We start from the raw sequence: 22,085 nt of genomic DNA on the forward strand, positions 1-22,085 counted from the left end.
CCCAATTTCCAATAAAGCTTCTTTTGTAAAGCTCAAAAATACTTTGGAACCTACTTTTGTAAGAATCTAAGCTGACAAAATGCCAACTTTTTACTGTACGAACTGTATAAGAGGTGTAAAGTGAACAAAGATCAAAAGAGCTGTTAAAACAACTGGCGGTGGCTCATTAGGATCGCCATGGTAACATCACACCTATATCTGTCACTCCCTGACAGCACTCCTAATAAGACAGAAACGGTTGCTGTGTAAAAACTGTCCTTTAGAAAAACTTCCTGAGCTGAAATTGACAGAAGCGTCTGGTTATAATTAATGTCTGTTTTTATGAGCGGGAGGAGAATTGTGATGGAAACTGAAGAATATTGACCGAATAGTAATAAGTTTTAATTGTTATCTGTTGGCACCCTTAAGGTTGTTTTGTACTCCTTGAGAAGAGAAGAGATCTGCTTGCGGTCACATAGTTGCAAGACTTTGTTTTTCATGTAAACATTATATACTCCATGAGAACTGCAGCGCAGAACTTCTAGGAAACCCCTCCCTCCTCCCTCTGCACCGTGGCCGGGCACCACCACTTCCTCTCGGCCTTAACAGCTATGGAGAGCCACCCGTGTCTCCCCTCGATCTCCTCCATGCACATTAACTGTGACATCTCCGTCCGGGAGTTTTTCACCATTTGACTATCTTTCTAAGTTTGGCTGGAACGGTTGTGAAGCGGCAGTGCTGTAGTGAAATGACACCATGGAGTTCACCCGCTGCTCCGCACAAACACGCCCACAACAAAGTTCTGACAAGTCGAACAATAGTTGACACATACCCCTGTGAGAAAAAGTTCTGCCCGGGCATTGTGTAGAGAAGGGGCTGTTGAAGCACTTAGGAGAACAAGATAGCATTTTTTTCACTTCTCGAGGACGATAAACCCAACCTAAATATGCGCTAATTAAACTGCTTGGTTCGGATTTACATGGAATGTCTTCATGTCTTTTGTCACGTCCGCCTCCTTCTTCATTTAGGTATGGTCTGTACAGCTCTCCATTTGACCCGGTGCTCTTTGACCTGGAGGTCAGCGGTTCCTCCTGTAAGAACGCCTTTAGCAGCAGCATTGGAGTTCAGTCAGACGAGATTGACCTCTCTGACATCCTCTCAGGTAGAAGCCAGAACAGACTCTGTATTTCCTGTACCTCTGCCTTTTTTAAAGTGTTTTTAACCACTCGAACAGCTCTACTTATCGCAGTAGTTTATTTAATTGACAAGGTAAAGAAACTGATTTAATCATCAAGGTGAACTGAGTCTTTTGGATTGAAACCCTGTCAACTTGTTCAGTCTGTCACCAGGAAAACAAGAACCCTACAGATAGAATATTTTAGGTTTCAGACATTTAATATTTGAAAAATACTGAATACAGCCTCTGTAAAATTTAAATACTGTTCTACTTTGCAGTGGTTACATGTGAAAAGTCTGGGTATATATTTCGTAGATAACTGAGAAGAAGTGCTCAGGTTTGGGGTGTTTTTTTCTGTGTTCCAGGAAATGGAAAAGTGAGCAGCTGTGCAGCAGCAGAGGGCAGCTTTACAGCTCTGACTGGACTCCTGGAGGTGGAGCCTTTGCACTTTACTTGTATCTCCACCAGTGATGGAACACGGGTGGATCGAGATGATGCCAGCATGTTCACTGGTAATGCCTGCTTGATTTTTTTTAGTAAGCGTTCGCTCAAGTTTTTAGTTCACCAGCTATTTTTTTTTCCCCCCCTGACCTTTCTTATTTTTTTTTAACTCCAGTGAGCACGTTCGGCGTGACCCCGACTGTGGGCGGTCTGTCGACGGGGACGGTCGGAGAAGCTTCAACGGCTCTGAGTTCTGCAGCTCAGGTGGCCCTTCAGTCTCTGTCTCACGCCATGGTGTCAGCTGAGCAGCAGCTGCAGGTCCTGCAGGAGAAACAGCAGCAGCTATTAAAGCTGCAGCAGCAGGTGAAACTCTCAACCTTTGTTAAATGCTTCCCTGGAATTTGATTTTGTTTTTGCTGTAGGGATTATACCCCAAGAGTCCTTCAGCTACTCTGCAGGGTGATGGAAGTGCTGCTGATCATCACATTTAAGTGACAGTCCAGATGTTTGGGCTTCATTTATGATCACTATATTGTTTTCATTGAATAAATTCAAAAAGGGTTCTTTTAGAGTAAAGGGTGAATGCTGCAGCCTCTCTTGTTGCTGTGAGGGTTGGACGCCCCCCTCACCACCTCACCCTCACCGCTGCTGCACACTGGAGGAGCCGAGCTGAGGATAGATTGGTCCTCCTCCTCAGTTTCATCTCCTGAGACACAATTACCACCAGCTCTCAGGAGACATTAAATATTTCATGCAAACTGCTTATTGAATGTAATGCTGAGCTTTTAGATTCAGATGCTTTTTATTTACAAAATTACAAGCATTCCTCCCCCCTAAATGCTTTCAGAACCCCTCTTTTTAACATGAACAAACCGTATCAGAGCACATTGGTTAGTAATCACAAAGGGGTTTATAAATTAAACAAATGGATGCACTAAATATAGTGAAAAGAGACGCCATCTTAGTAAATCCTGACCTCTGCGTGCCATTATTGGAAAACTGATATTCCTTGGTGAAAAACAAAAACAAATAATTGTAACTCAATCCAAACTTTCACTAAACCTTCAACCTCAATGTTTGCCAACGTTATTTTCCCCCTTCTCTTGGAAAATGTGCGCAAATATTTGTGCTATAGATACACAAACGCATGTAACTTGATGTTTAAGCTGTTTTCTTGCAGACATATTATTTCACTTCAGCCTAGTTCAGTTCAGATATACTTTATCAATCCCTGAGGGGAATTATCTGCCTACAGTTCTTCATAAGAAGTTTAAAATGAAATTAAAATAGACGGTAAAGACTAGGTACAAGAATTTAACCATAATGGAAAATGGGGAGAGTAATAAAACTATTAGCACAGCAATAACAAAAGGTTCATTATGGTATTTGGAATAACATTGATATTGCTGAGTGACACAAGAATTATTCTTATTCTTTAAAGGCTTAAAATTTAGAGTGTTAGTTTTCCAATAATAATGATAAATGCTTTACTGAACTTGAAAAGATAATGAGGTAAATACATACTAGATTTTAGTATAAAAACAATCTTTTCTGCCACTTTTTGCTTTTAATATTTTTCTAATCAGCACACTTAGTTCCTGGCTGCTGAATCAATGTTCTGACTTCACAGATGATTTGTTTGTTGAGGTTTAAGTCTGGATTATTGTGATGTTAGTTGTCTTTGACTTAGTCTTGATTTAGTTATTCTACCACCTTATTTGCTGTAAATAATAAAATATTATAACTTATTGAATCAGTTAAGAAAATGTGGGAAGATCGCTTGACGAGTTGGTTGTGTTAAATGTTAGCCTGGAAGTGATTATTCGTCCAGTGTTTATTTAAAAAAAATCTTTAATCTTTTTTTTTTTTTTTTTTTTACTTTTGTAAATGTCTGCTGGAAGCAGAAAGCCAAGCTGGAGGCCAAACTTCACCAGACCACCTCTGCGGCAGCCGCTGTCGCCTCCGGAGTGGGACCCATCCACAACTCTGTGCCTTCGAACCCCTCGTCCGCTCCGGGCTTCTTCATCCACCCCTCTGACGTCATCCCACCCACACCCAAGACCACGCCCCTCTTCATGACCCCTCCTCTCACGCCGCCCAACGAGGCGGTGTCTGCGGCCTTCAGCTCGGAGCTGGCTCACCTGTTTCCCGGCTCCATGATGGAGTCTGGGCCCGTCAACCTGGCTGCGCACAAGAACACACAGAAGACCAAACCGGTGAGTAATGTGCTGCTTTATTTCTGAGCAATTTTTTTCTTCATCTGCCTGGGAGAACCATCATCACAATGTAGTTGCTACAGGAAACTTTGATTCCAACCAACAGCTGATGCCAAGTCTGTCTGTTTTTCTACATGACTAATGAAAGCATCTAATTGAGCTGAAGGCCTAACCTCTATAAAGATGCTATGGATTAGCTGTATTTCTGTATGCAAGAATCAATAAATCTGTAAAGGATAACATCCCTGAATGATCTGTTTATTTATATGGTCATATAAACAGATATACAGTTCATTTACTTTAAAAGATATTTTTTTAATATTTTTAATAGTTTGTGTTTTCAGAGCTAAAAGGTTTCTGCCCAATGGCTACGATGCTCAGAACTCGATGACATAGAATAAAAAACACTCACTGAAATAGAAACATTTGTGTCTGTAAGAAAATAACTTTGTAAATATTTTGCTTTGCTTTTCAGTCAGTCAGACAGGAGCTTTTTGCAGACTGGTCTTATTCCTGCCTTTTGACTTAAACTAGACAAAGGAACATGATGTGGAAGTTGAAGCTAAAATAAAATGGGTGCCCCCTAGTGGCTGACTGCAGTTTAAGCTAAATAATTGGCATAATCTTAAGTAAAGACAAAACAAATTAATATATTTCAAACTTGCAACAGCATTTTATTAAAGTAAAGTTGTATAAATACAGTAAAGTGATGCAGCGTTTAATATAACCAGTATATTTTTATACAAACGGTCAGGTATGTGGACAAACTTCATTCAAATCTTAGTACAAGGTCTTTTTATTTTAGAGTTTTCTAGGCCAAAATTATCTGCAATAAAATGATCTATTTCTCATGTGTGATAACTTATTTATTCATTTATTTTACCACAGAGCCCGATGGGCAGTGGTCTCGCTCTGGCCATTTCCCAGGCATCTCACTTCCTCCAGCCTCCTCCACACCAGTCCATCATCATAGAGCGAATGCACTCAGGTAAGTCGTGTTGCTGTGTTCCAGGTTTATCACCCGGCTGCTGATTTCCCAATGTCTTTAGACCAGAGGTGTAAAAGTACACGAAAAGTACTTTTACTTTTACAATTCTGACATCTGTACCATCATGATTGAGTACAAATACATGTACCGTAACACCCTTACTTCAGAAATATAAATAGATACTTCTGCTGTATGTTGTAAATACTTTCTCTTTTTTTTCCCCTAGGGGCTCGTCGCTTCGTTACACTGGACTTCGGCCGTCCTGTCCTGCTGACGGATGCCCTGATCCCGACCTGTGGTGACCTGGCCTCTCTGTCCATCGACATCTGGACTCTGGGGGAGGAGGTGGACGGCCGCAGGCTGGTGGTGGCCACTGACATCAGCACCCATTCACTCATTCTCCACGACCTGCTTCCACCACCAGTCTGCAGGTTCATGAAGGTCAGTTTCTGTTTGGGTGGGAGAAAAATGAGCCGGTCAACATGACACGTCAGGGTTTTTTTTTTTTGTTTGTTTTGTTTTTTTAAGTTCAGTCCCTTGCAGTGAAAATAATGCTTCCTTTATTTGTTCAACCTCAGATTACGGTGATTGGGCGCTATGGCAGTACCAGTGCACGGGCCAAGATCCCACTGGGCTTCTACTACGGCCACACGTACATCCTTCCATGGGAGAGTGAACTTAAGCTGATGCATGATCCTCTGCGAGGAGAGAGTGAGGCTGCCAGCCAGTCAGATGTGGACCAACATCTGACCATGATGGTGGCTCTACAAGAAGATATCCAGTGCAGGTGAGACACCAGTTTCTTTTGTCCCGTTTGTATTTAAATCGGCAACATTTTTTTCCCCACTTTTATCAACACATGCGCTCTTGTCTTTGTTCATCAGGTACAATCTAGCTTGCCATCGGTTGGAGACTCTACTACAGAACATCGACCTGCCACCTCTCAACAGCGCCAATAATGCCCAGTACTTCCTCCGCAAGCCGGACAAGGTGGTGGAGGAGGACCAGCGTGTTTTCTCAGCCTATCAGGACTGCATCCAGCTACAGCTACAGCTCAACTTAGCTCACCATGCCGTCCAGCGGTTGCGTGTCTCACTGGGCGCCAGCCGCAAGTCCCTGCCTGCAGCGAGTGATCCCGAGGCTCAGGAGCTGGTCCACAACTCGTCCACCGAGCAGCTCAGGACCATCATCCGGTACCTGCTGGATACACTGCTCAGCCTGCTGCACTCCAATAATGGTGAGGCGGGAAACCAGTCATGGTTGGACCTGCTGGGACACGAAAGATTAAATTTGGATTTTTCTTTTGTTTTTTCCACTCCCGGTGAATTCTCTTTGCTGTTTTCATGTTGCCAGGACACTCGGTTCCCTCAGTGCTCCAGAGCACCTTCCACGCTCAAGCCTGTGAGGAGCTTTTTAAGCACCTGTGTATCAGTGGGACGCCTAAGATCCGTCTTCACGCTGGCCTGTTGTTGGTGCAGCTCTGTGGAGGCGAACGCTGGTGGGGCCAGTTTCTCTCCAACGTGCTGCAGGAGCTCTACAACTCTGAGCAACTCCTCATTTTCCCCCAGGACAGGTAGAGAAACCACAGTTTGCACACAGTCTGTGAAGACTCACACAAAACCAAAAAAATAAAAAAAAAAAGTCATGTGTAACTACAGTTCTATTATGACTGTCCTCTTTAAACCTCAGTGGAAATTACTCATAATCAGTTTTCATATAAAGCTCTGAAACATGTTAATTTAAAACCTACAGCTGTGGAAAACCCCACAAAGGGACTTGATGTTTGTCTGAACTCCTCGCTGACAGATTTTTTTTTATAGTGCCAAAGTTATGTGGCATCAGAGTTTTTCAAACTGGTGGTGCGTTGGTGTGGAGTTTCTGTAATCCGGGACGTCTGAGGAGCTTCCGTAACTCAAATTAAAAAGTCCAGAGTTCCAAGCTTTGAAGTTGTTGTGAGCTGTGCTGTTTTTTTTGTTTTTGAGCAGGCTGAACATACAACATACTGTTTAACTTTGATCCTTCTGAACTGACAAAGACAGCTTTCTTTACTCCTCGTTCAAACCATCTCCCTTCTCTCTGAAATCTGAACTTTACTGTCCTCAAAAGAGTGTCCTTTATCCTCGAGATGTAGGTGAACAGCTGAGTCTCGGCCTGAAGAGCTGGCTCTCCTGTGTTGTGCCACTCATCTGTGGAGAGGTTGTTTAGTTTCCCTGATGTAGAGCTCTGAACACTTCTCACTGCCTGCACCACACCGCTGAGCTTGTGTTTGGGTGTTTTATCCTTAGGGTGAACCACCTTCTGTTTGAGGGTCTGGTTTGGTTTAGAGTTTCTCAGACATTTCTTCAACATATGGGATGACAGTGTGATGCACCTTTAAACTGGTAGTGTGTTTTCTCAGTTCTTCTGTCTGTTTTTAGGCCACCTGGTGTAGCAGCTTGCACCAACTTGTATTCTGTTACTTGCTGCACCTCTCTGACAAAGTTGGGCTTTAGGGTTCTGTCCAGATCACGGTGGAAACAGTAACTCTTGTATTTTTTGTTCCATCCAGAGTCTTCATGCTCCTGTCCTGCATCGGCCAAAGATCTCTGAGTAACAGCGGCGTGTTGGAGGGCCTCCTCAACCTCCTGGACAGCCTGCTGTCTCCACTGCAGCAGCCACAAGCTGCCTCTCAACGCAGGACTGAAGGTAAATTAGGAGTGAAGTTGGTGTAGACATGTACATTTAAGAAACTCAAAGATGAGACAAGAAAATGCAAAATATCAAAATGGCAGAATTTGATTGGCTTCTATCTGCTAACATGAACACTGTGGAAGTAGAGGTGAGGCCCAGTCATTTGTTTTTTGTCTCCTAGGTATTTTGGATATTCCAATGATCAGCTGGGTCGTGATGTTGGTTTCCAGACTGTTGGACTACGTAGCCAGCATAGAAGATGAGGCCTCAGGAGGCAAGAAGAACCTCGGGGGGAAGGAACGGGACAGACCTTCAACAGGTAGAAGATGGAATTTTGGACCTAGACCAATGGTCATATCAATCAGATATGCTAATATTTTAATGGTCCGTTTTTTTTACAGAAATCATATGACAGACATATTTGTTGCAGATAATTAGAAAAAAAAACTTGTTTTTTTTCAGACACATTTTTCTATTAAAGGTTGCTCTAAAAATTAACTCTACTAATATTCAGCTCTTACATCGCTCCTTTTGTTTTCCAGGCATTCAGTGGAGTTTCATCAACAACAACCTTCAGTCGCAGTACACAAGCAGGTCGGCTAAAGGCAGCAGTAGCCTCGATCGCCTCTACTCGCGCAAACTTCGCAAGCAGCTCGTCCATCACAAGCAGGTAAATGGTTTTCGGTCCAAAGCCAACATCACTTAGCTGTTTGTAAAAAAAAATTAACTATTATAGTATAATCCTTTAAATAAGTACTGCTTTATTATATTTGAGACTTAAAATAGCCTGAGATGTCTTTATAGTGTTTATATAAATGGTTTGTTTTTTATTGTAGCAGTTAAATCTTTTGAAAGCCAAACAGAAAGCTTTGGTTGAGCAGATAGAGAAGGAGAAGATCCAAAGCAACAAAGGTTCCTCCTACAAACTGCTGGTGGAACAGGCCAAACTCAAGCAAGCCACTTCCAAGGTAAGCAGTCCATCACACATTGTTTTATTTTTAGTCATGTCAAATTTATTTATAGGTACATTTAAAAACAACAGGTATTGACCAAAGCGCTGCACAGCTGGAAAGGGAAAAAGGGAAAAAGTAACAGACCCCTGGGGACCCCCACCGTAAACAAATAGTTCAACCGTTGTATTCAGCATAAATTTAAAATTGGGTTTGCTCGTTTAACTTGTCCAGTAACCCTGAATACCTTTGATTCCTTCTTCTTCTTCTTCCAGCACTTTAAAGACCTGATCCGTCTGAGGCGCACAGCGGAGTGGCCTCGCTCCACGTTGGACGCAGAGTCGACGACAGCCAAAGAAGCCCCAGAAGTAGAACCTTTGCCCTTCACGCTGTCCCATGAGCGTTGCATCTCTGTGGTTCAGAAGCTCGCCCTCTTCCTCCTCTCCATGGACTTCACCTGCCACGCAGACCTGTTACTTTTCGTCTGCAAGGTATTTCCCCTCACAGCCTGACATCTCTAAGAGACCCGTATAGAAACACACGGGGGATCATCACTGTTTCTTCGACAGGTGCTTGCTAGAATTGCCAATGCCACCAGACCGACAATCCACCTGTGTGAGGTGGTGTCTGAGCATCAGCTGGAACGGCTTCTGCTGCTGCTTGTGGGGACGGATTTCAATCGGGGGGACATCTCCTGGGGCGGAGCCTGGGCCCAGTATTCTCTGACATGTATGCTGCAGGACATCCTGGCAGGTGTGTTTTGATTTACATTCACTCAAAGCAATGTCGCCTGGAACAACGAAGCCAGATGTTTCTTCTTTGATTTAGTTTTTGCTCGTTTCTGTTTTTCTATTATTTTTTTTTTTTTTTTTTAGACAGAACCATAAAAATACAGAAACTAAAATGGTCCTGAATTAAAAAAAATATATAACTTATGAGCTTTAATCACATTTGAGGAGCCCCAAGGTTCTGTACAGGGACCTTAAATTGTTTAAATGTTCCATAAAAATGGACTTGATCTGGACTTTTACTGGACTTGTTTTTTAGACTTACTTGCTTAAAAATCATGAAAAATGGTTGAAAAGCCGATTAAAGGTTAGGGTAGGAATTTAGATTTTACGCTTTGTGAGCTTCAAAGGATGCCTGGACACGTTTTGTAGGTGCAAGAATGTTTAGCACATTAAAGGTATGCCAGGAGAAGACACAAAATCACATAAACTAATATGTGAATAGTCAGAATGTGTGCAAGTGGGCGATTGGGCTAGAAAAAGCGTCCACACAAGCCTCTGAAAAACAAGACTGGAAGTCTTTTGCTCCCACCCCAGGTGAACTGCTGTCTCCAGCCTCTCTGGATGCCATGGACGAGGTAGTGGTTGTGGGTGAGGAGGCCGGAGCGTCGTCCTCCTCAGCCGTGGTGGATTCAGACGACTCCCTGTCCCAGCCGGCGTCCATCCCCCTGGTAGAGAGCATCGATGAGGGTCTGGTGCCTGATATCATCGCAGGTACTACAGGGACCTCTTCAGTGTTTCAAAGTGCGTGGGTAACACAGCACCACACAGGCAATGATATAAACCCACACACTTTGTGATAACAGCGTAATGTGTTTTTGGTTATGTTTTCCTCCTTTTACATACGTGCATGTACAACACATTTGTCCACTGTTTAGTTTTTCCCCTATTATTAATGTTTATGTTCTGGTGAATCTAGAGTTAGAGTCACTGACCTTTGGGGAATAATAGATTTTCATTATTTTAGTGTATGGTTCGGATTCAGTGGGTGAAACTTCAGTAGATGTTCATTAGATGAATTTTTTTCTCCCAGGACCACCTATTTGAAGTAATATTATGTTTCATTGGTCTTCACATTACCCACTACAGGCTAAAGAAAGGTTTTCTCTTGCTTGACTGTTTTTTCCAGCGTGCTTTCTTGGCAACATTAAAGTTGTTTTCATTATCTAAAGGTGCTCCACCTCTGTCATCTTTGGAAAAAGATAAAGACATAGACTTTGACTTGCTACAAGACCTGATGGATGTTGATATTGATCCTTTAGATATTGATTTGGAAAAAGATCCACTCGCCGCCAAAGTATTTAAGGTATGTTGATTTTTTTTGACATCCTGTTCTTCTTTCGCTGTTTCTTAGTTATATATCGACGTCATGAAGTCTAAACATCCATGTACTGTACAGTGGGTTGCATAAATAAGCGCTTTTCTTGTGGTCTCATCTCCTAGAAATTAAATGGATTTTCAATTTGATTAAAAGGGATGGAACGTGTTTGCCATGTTTCCATTCATCTTTTCTTCCACTCTGACCAGTTTCCCAGTCCCTGCTGATGGAAAACCTCCCCACAGCACGAAGCTGCCACCACCATGCTTCACTGTGGGGATGGTGTTCTCAGCATGATGTGAGGTGTTCGGTTTGCACCAGACGTGCTTTTGTCCTTGATAGCCAAAAAAATTCAGTTTAAGTCTCACATGACCACAGCAGCTTGTTAAACATGTTTAGGGACAAATTCCAAGCCTTGTGTTTTTCTTAAAGCAGTGATTTCTTTCCTTGTAAATCTTTCATGAAGCCCATTTATGTGCAGTGTTTCCCTTGTAGTCAAACCTGCAACATTTTTGCTGCAAGGCAACAGTTCTAACCAACCGTTCTACCATTCAACCAAAATTATAAAATGTAACTTAAAGTAAAAACAGTTCTTCAGTTAAAAAGGACCTAATAGAAACAGATGTATTTGTTCCTTTTTGTCCTCATGTTTGTCTTGTTGTCTTGTTTGTCTCAGCCTATCAGCAGCACCTGGTATGACTACTGGGGCGCTGACTATGGCACATATGGGTACAACCCTTACATCGGAGGGGTTGGTATTCCAGTATCCAAGCCTACGGTTGCTGTTGAGAAGCCTGGTTCACAGAGTCTGACAGTCTCCATGTCACAAGGTGAGCACAGACAGATTCTCATCAAAATCAGCTTTAAACTCCAGCACCATCTTCAGTTATTGCTTTCTATTTTTTTTTTATCTAACCTTCTGATCCTTTGCTGCGGTGCTTCACAGCGCTGGATGCCCGACTCGAAGTGGGCCTGGAGCAGCAGGCGGAGCTGATGCTCAAAATGATGGCAACGCTACAGGCCGACTCCATCCTGCAGGCTCTCAGTTCAAGTTCATCCACAAGTAAGCAGGACAACGTTCTTTACTCAGCATACTAGACTGTGGGTGGGAGGGGGAGGGGGTAAAGCACATGCTTGTACTCTTTACAGTTAACTTTTCCACAATTAAAACATCTTTTACTTTGCACAGTTCTGCCATGCTGCTTGTTACTGCAGTGCTTTAATTTTCTTATTTCAGCTCATTTTATTTCACTGTTATTTTCTTGTTCTTCGTTACTTTTCTTGCTCCCACTGTAATTTGTTTATGAAGCTTATTTTTCTATCATGTCACGGGAAAGCATATCTGCTATGACAATAAAGAATCTTAAAACTGACGGCGGTCGAACTGACTCATGACTTCCAGTAAACCAGCCCTCCAATGGAACTGATGACTCCCTGCTCCGAGCTCTCCACGGTGGGGGCTCTCCTCCAGTTGGCAGCCTGATGGTCCAGCCCTCCTCCATCCCCATCCTGAGTGCCTGCTTCAACAAGCTCTTCTCTATGCTGCAGGTCCACCACGTACAGGTCCGCTCCCTCACACCCGCCGAACTGACTTGCACAAGCTCCAAGATTTGTTTCATAAGTTCTTTAGAAGTTAATTAAAACACTTAATTTTGAATTAGTCTCTTTATTAATGGAGGAAACTATAAAGAAACAACAGAACATTTTGGATTGTTTAAGTGAAATGCTTTTTTACCTGCAAAAATAAAATGAACCGTTGTAAAAAGTCACGTAGAACAGAATTATGTGAACAAAATTAAAAAAAAAAAAAAAAAAAAAAAGGGTGACAATGGTGATTCCTTTACTCCCAGCTCGAGTCGTTGCTGCAGCTGTGGTTGACGCTCAGCCTCAACACGTGTTCTAGCGGCACTGAAGAGAGTGGATCGGATATTTTCCTCTTCAACGCCAGCCGAGTGCCCACCATCCCGCTCAACCAAGGTACGGGGCTCCGACGTGGACCTGTCAAACTTGACTATGTGATGTTGCTCTGCGTTGTACTTACTCCTGCCTCTGCCTGTGCGTTCAGCATCCATCAGCAGTTTCCTGTCTGTGCTGGCGTGGTACCCCAACACTTCCCTGAGAACCTGGTGCCTGGTGCTGCACTCCCTCACTCTGATGACGAACATGCCAGCTGCTGGTCAGTAAAATACACGCCGTCTGTCTGAAACGAGGCTCACAAAAAGTGTTAGTCATAATATTTGAGCCGAATGTCTAACGTGCTCATGAACTCTGCTCCAAACATGCAGATGAATGTGCGTGTTTAATAAGATGTTGAGTTTATTGGCACGATTGGAGAACTTGTTTTTAATGCGTGAAGTTTTTGCACCGACAGTAGGAGGTGTAGATCTCTTTCAGGGCAGGAAACAGTTGTAATAATTTTGACAGAACTTGCGACTCTGGAGAGCCTTCTTATTATCTCAAGAGTCAGATTGCTCTTCATGGAGCATCAGCAGATCACCAACAGCTGTCGGGATAGATTCACTTTCCTGAGAGTTCATGCAAACTATAATCTTTGCTGTATGTCTTTACCCAGAGGCTTTATGTTGACTTTTTGTGTGAGGACTTTAAAATGCAAGCGCTTTTGAAATGTAAATTTCTTAGCTGTTTATTATTTGTTGTACAGCGTTCATGTTCCTGAAGTTGGTTATTCTTTTTAGGATTGATGTCTTTGAGCATCAGTCAGTCTGATTTGATACCAAGGCTGTGCAAATATCAAAACCCTCGCTCTGTTCTCACAAACGCGTGATCTCAGTTTTAATTTCCTGGCTTTCAGTTCAACCTGGATTCACCTGCATCCTTTTCCACTTTTCAACAATCCCAGATGTTATAACAGTCATGTATTGACACAGAATACCAATACGAAGACCAACGATGAATGATTCAGCCTTACAATTGATCAAATCTCTTCATCACTGTTCCAGCTCACACTGTGTAATGTTAGCAATTCTAGTGATCAATAAAATAGTAATTTTAACAGCAACAGCCAAGATATCAAGAAAAGATACAGAGAGAAGTATCTGCATGTTGTACTTGACCTGAAACTAGAAGCGTTTTAGGAAAAACGTGAGAAAAAAAAACGACCAAGGGTTTTTGGTTCTGAAATAAATTCAGTTTGGCTGCTCTGAGTTGGTCTGGTGTTGGGTTGATATGTGATGCTGAGTAATTTTATGCATAATTTGTGCTTGAACCTGCAGCAAGCAGCAGTGGGATGAGCGCTCAGGAGAACACAGCTCAACAGATGGTCTCTGACCCCAACCTGGTGCATGTGCTGGTGCGCTTCCTGTCCAGCAGCAGCACCAACGGGACGAGTCAGCACAGCTCTCAGGTGGGACCCACTGCCACCCAGGCTATGCACGAGTTTCTGAGCCGGCTGCAGGTCCACCTGTCCTCCACCTGTCCCCAGATGTTCAGCGAGTTCCTGCTTAAACTCATGCACATCCTGTCAACTGAGAGGTAATTGTGTGCTTGTGTTATTTCACACAGTTTCGGTGGGAATCAGTTGTTTTGACAACAACACTAGGAGGTAAGATGAATGAAAACTAATGATTCTTTCTGACTCATCAGGGGTCCGTTCCAGTCGGGTCAGGGTCCGCTGGACGCCCAGGTGAAGCTCCTGGAGTTTACTTTAGAGCAAAACTTTGAAGTAGTGTCAGTAGCTACTATCTCCGCCGTCATTGAGTCCATCACATTCCTGGTTCATCACTACATCACCTGCTCAGACAAGGTGGTCTCCCGCAGCGGCTCGGACAGCTCGGTGGGCGCCCGGGCCTGCTTTGGGGGTCTGTTCGCCAACATCATCCGGCCTGGAGATGTAAAGGCCGTCTGCGGAGAAACCACTCGCGACCAGCTGATGTTCAACCTTCTCAAACTGGTCAACGTGTTGGTGCAGCTCCCTCTGTCCGGAGACAGGGAGTTCAGCGGACGACTGCCGCCGGTCGGCAGTGGAGCAGCTGACAGCAGCGTGTCGGACGAAGAGAAGGTCTGCGGCAGCAAGGAAAGCGGGGCCGGGGGATCTTCCAGCCATGGTCCTGCTGCAGGTGTGGCTGACCTAGTGCTGGCCAATCAGCAGATAATGAGCCAGATCCTATCGGCGTTGGGTCAGTGCAACAGCAGTGCCATGGCCATGATCATTGGTAAGACATGTTTCACCTAACTGGTTTGGTTTGTGAACTAGAGCCTTTTCATACAACTAGGGGAGGGAGTTCAAAAGGAAGCTATAAAGTCATTATCACCAGGATAAATCCATATTTTTCTACACACCATCTCCTGTGTGTGACCTCCAGGAGCCAGTGGTCTCCACCTTACCAAACACGAGAACTTCCACGGTGGTCTGGATGCCATCTCAGTGGGAGATGGCCTCTTCACCATCCTCACCACTCTGAGCAAGAGGGCCAGCTCAGTCCAGGTCATGTTACAGCCCATCCTCACATACATGGCCTGTGGTTACATGGGTAGACAGGTAAAAATCTGCGTGCCTTATTTAGACATTTCTTTAGAAAGGAAAGAAGGAGCAGTGCCAGAACTAATATGTAAATGTGTTTCACAGGGGTCTCTGTCCACCTGCCAGCTGTCAGAACCACTTCTGTGGTTTATTCTCCGAGTTCTGGACACCAGTGAAGCTCTAAAGGCTTTTCATGACATGGGTGGGTGTACACATAAATATTAATGTACTTTCTGAGCTATTTCTATCCCGAAATAGTGTCCCTACTCTGTATGTTGGCATACCTTCTTACTCTGGACAAAAGCAACAGGTTTTTCAGCTAGTCAATATGGTTTGAATTGACTCACTTACAAAACAGATAACTTTGATCCTAAAACAACCCCAGCATTCAAAACCACAACAAAAATTTTTAGATTGGGGCTGTTAACATGGCAGCAATCCATTTTGGCTGTATTTGGACTAGCCTTTAGCTTGTCAATCCTAAACTGATCAAGAAGCTATTTTCAATGGGTAAGGTATTTATTTTTAAGGTTTACACAAAAACCCAGTTCAGTATTTTCCATTTCTTAAGATTGAAGACCAAGTCCACAGATATAGGAAAAAAAACAAACCTTATTTGTCACTCTCCAGGTGGTGTGCAGTTGATTTGTAACAACATGGTGACAAGCACCAGAGCCATTGTGAACACAGCCCGCAGTATGGTGTCCACCATCATGAAGTTCTTGGATTCAGGTCCTGGAAAGACCGCAGATGGGAACCTCAAAGCCAGAGTGATGACTTCAGAGCCGGACAATGCAGAGGGACTCCACAACTTCGCTCCTTTAGGTTCTTAGACAACTTTTTAAAAATTTTTATGAAGTAATATTTGTAGAGATTTAGTCTTTGCAACCTTTTTTCTGTGTTGCCCCCCTTCAGGCACAATCACATCCAGCAGCCCCACAGCACAGCCAGCAGAGGTTCTCCTTCAGGCCACCCCACCCCACCGTCGGGCGCGCTCAGCAGCCTGGTCCTACATCTTCCTGCCTGAGGAGGCATGGTGTGACCTCACCATCCACCTTCCAGCTGCTGTGCTGCTGAAGGAAGTCCACATTCAGCCACACCTTGCTTCTCTGGCCAGTAAGTCACACACTTTATTAATCAAAGGGTCTTAGGCACTTTGTGTTTTTATCACTTCCGAAGCCAGAAATAAACTCTTCCATCTTAGTATAAAAACAGTTCTTTTGAAGTTCTTATTATTTAATTTGACCATGTTTCCTTCCTTCCTTCTACCACCCAGCCTGTCCGTCCTCAGTCTCAGTGGAGATCAGCGCAGACGGAGTCAACATGTTGCCACTCTCCACACCAGTCATCACCAGTGGGTTAACGTACATAAAGATCCAGTTGGTGAAAGCAGAGGTTGCATCTGCTGTTTGCCTGAGGCTGCACCGGCCTCGAGATGCCAGCTCTTTGGGTCTGTCTCAGATCAAACTCTTGGGTCTGACGGCATTTGGAAACACCTCCTCTGCAACAGTCAACAACCCCTTTCTGCCATCTGAGGACCAAGTCTCCAAAACCAGGTACCCCATATTGTGTTCTTAATTGATAGCACATCTATAGGTAATACTTGTGGGGTCGTTTTCTGATCTGCTCCTTCTCTGCACGCAGCATCGGGTGGCTTCGTCTCCTCCACCACTGCCTGACCCACGTCAGTGACCTGGAGGCCATGATGGCCAGCGCCGCAGCACCCACAGCTAATCTGCTGCAGACGTGCGCTGCGCTGCTCATGTCACCTTACTGTGGCATGCACTCCCCCAACATCGAGGCGGTGCTGGTGAAGATAGGCCTGCAGTCCACAAAAATCGGACTGAAGCTCATCGACATTCTGCTGAGAAACTGCGCCGCATCCGGGACCGACCCTGCCAGTGAGTCCCACACAACGTTATAAATTTAAACCACCTTCACATCCAGATGTCTTTACTGTCCAGTAATCTGGTTAGGTTTCACAATGTGTTTGATGTAATGCACCTCGTTTACAGTTTCATTATATTGTTCTTGAGATTTAATAAAATAAGTTTAAATACTTAATTGTTTAGAAACAGCAGAGTTTATGGCTCCTTTTACACAGCGAATTATGCCAGTCTTTTAAACGTAAGTTGTAGCTACAGTTGTCCACGACTTATCCAAAGCTTCTGTTATCACTCTCATGACTAGTGGATGGACATCCACGGCGTCCAAGGGTTAATGAACAGTTACGCTGCGCTACATCACACCCGGCTAAAAGACAGAAAACCAAACATACAAACACACATCTGGCAAAGCAACTCCAAGAAACAGTGTCTGCTGCAGAGTCTGAGCTGCTAATCTGAATACAAAACCTGTATCGGTCAGGTTAAGGTTTCCAAATGTGCATCATTAATCCACAATTTGTTTACTGTAAAATTAAAAATAAATAAAATCTGTTTCCCTCGCTATACCTAAAACATACTGAGCTGAGGCTTCAAAACCGAAATTTAAGCCAAATTTAGGAATTTTGTGTACCATTACACTCCTGCTTTTATTTTGTGAGAATATTTTTGAGCTATGTCGGCTGTGTTTATTTGTGTAGATTTAAGTCAGATTCTGATTAGGAACAGGTAAGCAGCCCCTTTTTATATTAAATACAATGCAATATTTTCACGTTTATTGCTACTGTTTACTTGCACTGTAATGTTGTAATGTTGCTATATAATCATATCTGAACATGAGCCCTCTGGGAGAAGTTTCTGGGTTAGAATTTTGAAATCTGGTTTAATTTCCTGAAGCTTTAAACTGATTCTGGACTCAGATGTTTGAATGCAATCCTGTGCTGCCTGGTGATCAGATCGCAAATCCAAAGAGAAATCCTAAAATGATACATTTTAGGATAGAAAAATAAAGTTTATTTAACATCTGTTTTCTGTTTCTTAAAGATCTGAACAGTCCTCTGCTGTTCGGGAGGCTCAACGGTCTGTCCTCTGACTCTACTATTGATATTCTGTACCAGCTTGGGACCACACAGGACTCTGGGACCAAAGACCGGTACGTAAAGCAGCACATCTTTAACCCTAACTCTGTCTCTCTTAGTTTTCTTCCAAACAACAGAGGAGACAGAATCCTTTCTGTGTGATATTCAGTGTCCTTACACTCTCCTTGCCACCTTTTACGGTCTTCTTTGCTTGTTGCATATAAATTAAACTGTTAGGCAGCTGAAGGCAAGAGATTGTCCTTGTGATGAGTTATTTATCAGGACTCTGACTGTTAACCTTCCAGGATCCAGGCTCTTCTGCAGTGGGTGCACGACTCCTCCCGAGTGGCGGCCCATAAGATGAGCGCTCCGATGGGTTTCTCTGGTTCTGGCTCTTCCTCTTCTTCGAGGGAGTATGGTCTTCTCATGCCGTCTCCTTCCCACCTCCACTGTGTGGCAGCCATCCTGTGGCACAGCTACGAGCTGCCGGTTGACTACGACCTCCCTGCGCTTCTTAACCGAGAGCTCTTTGAGTCAGTCATCGTCTTATCACAGCGAGATCACACACAGTTCTTGTCCTGATGATATTACTACTGATTCTGTTTGGCGTTCTTTCCTCCAGGCTGCTTTACAACTGGTCCATGTCACTGCCGTCCAACATAATACTGAAGAAGGCTGTGGACAGCTTGCTGTGCTCCATGTGTCATATCCACCCCAGCTACTTTGCCTTGCTCATGTCCTGGATGGGCATCGTCTCAGTTCCCAGCGCCACGCACTCTCAAGCCCAGCAGCGTCGCCTTGCCATGACCGACGACGGGAAAAAACAGCACGATGCCAACGCAAACGCCACAGGACTTACAGATGACTCCAAGTATGCGAGACCTCCCATTAACCTGTCAGAGTCCCAGCTGACCACGCTGTCAGCTGCCTCCCAGTCTCCTGGAGCGATAGAGCAGCTGCTGGACTCGGGCCTGCCCTCGCTGCTGGTCCGCAGCCTGGTCCAGTTCTGCATCGGCCTCCTGGTCAGCGCTGACCTCCCCCTGCCTGCCGCTCAGGCTGACAGGCGGCACCACCATCACCACTACCACTCGCCCTCCTCGTCCTCGCAGAGTCGGCCCCCTCTGGCTGCAGAGCTGGCCGCTCCAGTGCTGAGGTTCCTCACAGAAGTTGGCAACAGTCACACCATGAAGGACTGGCTGGGAGGACCCGAGGTGTACCCGCTGTGGACCGCACTGCTCTTCCTGCTCTGCCACTCCAGTGCCAGTACCAGCACCAGCACGAGTGCAAGTACCGGCTGTCAGGCACAGAGCTCTGGATCTGCTGCAGGGCCCCCTCCTCCCCAGACCCAGCATTCAGGCTCCCGCTTCTCCCTGCTGTCTTCTGGGGAGTCGGGAGGCCTCACCACCCAGCAGAGGACGGCTCTGGAGAACGCCACTGTGGCCTTTTTCCTCCAGTGTATCTCCTGCCACCCCAACAACCAGCGGCTCATGGCTCAGGTCTGCTTTTTTATTTCGCTGAGTTACTGCCTTTTTATAAAACACAAAATTCACATGGATCTGCTAAGGCAACGAGTCATAGGTTTATTATTTGTTTGAAAAATCTGAGACGGTCAAAAGGCCTGACTCCCGTGTTTTCCAGCTAAATGGGCTAGTCATCTCTGCTTTTTCTTTACTTTTGAGGGTTTTTTTTCAGCCATTGAGCTCTGTCACTAGCTGAGAAAAGAAAACCCCCCTAAAAACAAACAAAAAATCATTACCGCCTCCTCGTTTTAACACGCATCACATTTTATACAGTTCAAATCAATATCTACATAGTTGCCATTTGTTTCAGTTTTTTAAATATTTTTATACCAATAGTGTTAAGATGTGTTTTTGCCTCTGATGCCTAAAAGGAGTAACAGCTCAATAGGCTTTTTTTCCTCAGTGATTTTATTTATTTTTATGGCTGCAGGTCCTTTGTGAGCTCTTCCAGTCTGCTCCTCAGCGAGGGAATGTACCGATCTCCAGAAACATCTCAGGCTTCATTCGAAGACTTTTTCTGCAGCTCATGCTGGAGGACGAGAAGGTCACAGTCTTCCTCCAGTCTCCCTGTCCGGTTGGTAACCTCCTTGTGTTCTCAGATCATCTAGCAAAGTATTTAGTTAGTTCGCAAACCCCTATCAGAGCAGTTTGCACTCCCAGTTTCCTGCTGCTGCTTCACAATTTTCTTCGTCTGAATTAATATACTTTTTCTCTGTGAATTGCTCTGTTGCTAACTTTAATTTGGTGGCCATTTTTCATCAAAGAACAGTTCACCTTCCCGCGGGTACAGCACGTGGTTGATGGTGTTCAAATCTGACCACAAGGGGGCAGCACAGCAATGTGTCATTCCACTCTCCTTTGTTTTACACAGCTTAGATTACTTATTTAAACTTCTATTTTATTACATAAAGAACATAAAAACTAATCTGTATGCCTTGAAATTCCAAGATTTTTACTTTGCTATGCGGATTATTTTTCTGGGCTTCCAAAGGTAAACTTTTACCTGAAAATTCAGATAAATCCACCTTATTTTTTGTTGCATTTGCTAAAAACAAATTGGATATAAGGTGTGTTAGCCTCAGTTGTGTAACAGTGATGGGAAGAGTCTGAATCTAAAACGAGGGATAGTTCAGCAAGTTACTTTTACCTAAGCCAAAACTTCTCCTGTTTTCTCAGTTGTATAAAGGCCGTATCAATGCCACCAGCCACATGATCCAGCATCCCATGTACGGAGCAGGCCACAAATACCGCACCCTCCACCTGCCGATCTCCACCACACTGGCAGAAGTCCTGGACCGTGTATCTGGTATGTGTTGGCTTCGAAAATGTTATCGTTACAACACACTGATACGATAAATGTGAGCCCTTTCCTTCATACTGAGCAGGGTTATTTCTGTAAGTGCAGGAGATATGCAGGTAATAATAGGATTGGATCTATGAGCACAAACAGTTGATTTTTCTCCTTCACCTCGGTCTGCTTACCAGACCAGCAGTTAGCAGAGAGAAGCATATTTAAAATAACAATTATCAAGCTCACTGATTCCTTTTTGGTTTCTGTGCCTTCACTGCTTTATTTGGATTTTGATGGAATTTGATGTCACTCAGATACATCACAGGACCCACGTCTAGACCAAGTTTTGCCTGACCTAGTTGTGTACTTTGAATTAGACATGATCTGGTTTCTTGTTTTAAGGTATACAACATTGTTAAAAGTCCCAATTTAAAAATCGCTAAATTTTTGGATCGTTTCAATCCGTTTGGAGCACAAAGAAGCAGTTCTCCCTCCCCCACCTGTTGCTGTGAGCTGTCAGTCAGCTGTGTACGACAGCTTAATGAGAGGAGTTACCATAAACTTCTCTGCCGACTAGAAAAAGACAAGGTTGGCTGTTTGCCGTTCTTTTCAGTAGCTTAAAAACACAGTTTCGGGTCAGTGACCAGAGGAGCATCACTTAATTACTGTTGTAAGGTAATACTGTTTTGAAACAAACATTTGCAACAAATTAGAGGTATTAGCATTTCTGCTGGCAAAATAAACTGCCTAATTATGTAGTGTGACAGATGTCTCAGTTTTGAAGGCACATTTTTAAGGAAAATAAAACGTTTGCTTGTCCAAATTTCCATCTTGTATACCTTTGACACATCTACATTTAACAAGCTGATGTAAAATTAATTTTGTTGAGCAGCTTTTTTAAAAATCTATCTGTAGAAACTCGAGGGTGGCCACTGTAGCCGGTGAACTAAACTTGTTTTAAAGGCTGAATAATTTTAAACCTTGAGTAATTTTTTCAGCTTAAATGACAGCAGATTTAATTATTGCCTTATGTTTTAGAAATTACACCTTAAACAACAGCGCTTTGGCTCAGTCCTGTTCCCCCCATGGTTTAATTCATCGGACATCCTCCGGTCATCAAGGTCACCCTCACTGATGCTGCGAGCTGCAATATTACCTGTTAGCTCTTAGCGAGCTGTGTACATGATTAATGGCTCACCCCTGGAGACCTTGAACAGCTGATGGAAAACCTGATACATCACTACTATTATGGGATTGTGTCTGAGTCTGTGAGACTCATACTTCTTTTTTTTTTTTTCATCCATA

At 43.9% G+C, this 22,085-nt stretch overlaps 1 protein-coding gene across 8 annotated transcripts in view; it reads left to right on the forward strand.

Annotated features, from left to right (window-relative positions):
• Positions 1-22,085, forward strand: part of birc6 (baculoviral IAP repeat containing 6) — a 103,160-nt gene that overhangs the window by 24,174 nt on the left and 56,901 nt on the right. For 4 of the 8 annotated variants that reach the window (XM_025009103.2, XM_017429910.3, XM_025009112.2 and 1 more), the window contains exons 22-56: positions 1,008-1,141; positions 1,522-1,668; positions 1,773-1,960; positions 3,502-3,813; positions 4,702-4,801; positions 5,028-5,242; positions 5,380-5,588; positions 5,686-6,038; positions 6,155-6,374; positions 7,350-7,486; positions 7,653-7,790; positions 8,014-8,141; positions 8,308-8,439; positions 8,697-8,912; positions 8,991-9,174; positions 9,747-9,953; positions 10,382-10,515; positions 11,204-11,357; positions 11,474-11,590; positions 11,930-12,090; positions 12,378-12,504; positions 12,593-12,703; positions 13,761-14,019; positions 14,131-14,699; positions 14,850-15,025; positions 15,113-15,209; positions 15,638-15,832; positions 15,923-16,123; positions 16,284-16,563; positions 16,652-16,908; positions 17,935-18,043; positions 18,275-18,502; positions 18,592-19,465; positions 19,920-20,063; positions 20,666-20,795. In XM_025009103.2, coding sequence (XP_024864871.1) covers positions 1,008-1,141; positions 1,522-1,668; positions 1,773-1,960; positions 3,502-3,813; positions 4,702-4,801; positions 5,028-5,242; positions 5,380-5,588; positions 5,686-6,038; positions 6,155-6,374; positions 7,350-7,486; positions 7,653-7,790; positions 8,014-8,141; positions 8,308-8,439; positions 8,697-8,912; positions 8,991-9,174; positions 9,747-9,953; positions 10,382-10,515; positions 11,204-11,357; positions 11,474-11,590; positions 11,930-12,090; positions 12,378-12,504; positions 12,593-12,703; positions 13,761-14,019; positions 14,131-14,699; positions 14,850-15,025; positions 15,113-15,209; positions 15,638-15,832; positions 15,923-16,123; positions 16,284-16,563; positions 16,652-16,908; positions 17,935-18,043; positions 18,275-18,502; positions 18,592-19,465; positions 19,920-20,063; positions 20,666-20,795 — 7,343 coding nt within the window. The remainder of the gene's footprint in view (positions 1-1,007; positions 1,142-1,521; positions 1,669-1,772; positions 1,961-3,501; positions 3,814-4,701; positions 4,802-5,027; positions 5,243-5,379; positions 5,589-5,685; positions 6,039-6,154; positions 6,375-7,349; positions 7,487-7,652; positions 7,791-8,013; positions 8,142-8,307; positions 8,440-8,696; positions 8,913-8,990; positions 9,175-9,746; positions 9,954-10,381; positions 10,516-11,203; positions 11,358-11,473; positions 11,591-11,929; positions 12,091-12,377; positions 12,505-12,592; positions 12,704-13,760; positions 14,020-14,130; positions 14,700-14,849; positions 15,026-15,112; positions 15,210-15,637; positions 15,833-15,922; positions 16,124-16,283; positions 16,564-16,651; positions 16,909-17,934; positions 18,044-18,274; positions 18,503-18,591; positions 19,466-19,919; positions 20,064-20,665; positions 20,796-22,085) is intronic. The other 4 variants (XM_025009121.2, XM_037973742.1, XM_017429943.3 and 1 more) reach the window with 2 other exon arrangements.

The sequence above is a fragment of the Kryptolebias marmoratus genome, linkage group LG22 (assembly GCF_001649575.2).
Source record: "Kryptolebias marmoratus isolate JLee-2015 linkage group LG22, ASM164957v2, whole genome shotgun sequence".
Taxonomy (NCBI): Eukaryota; Metazoa; Chordata; class Actinopteri; order Cyprinodontiformes; family Rivulidae; genus Kryptolebias; species Kryptolebias marmoratus.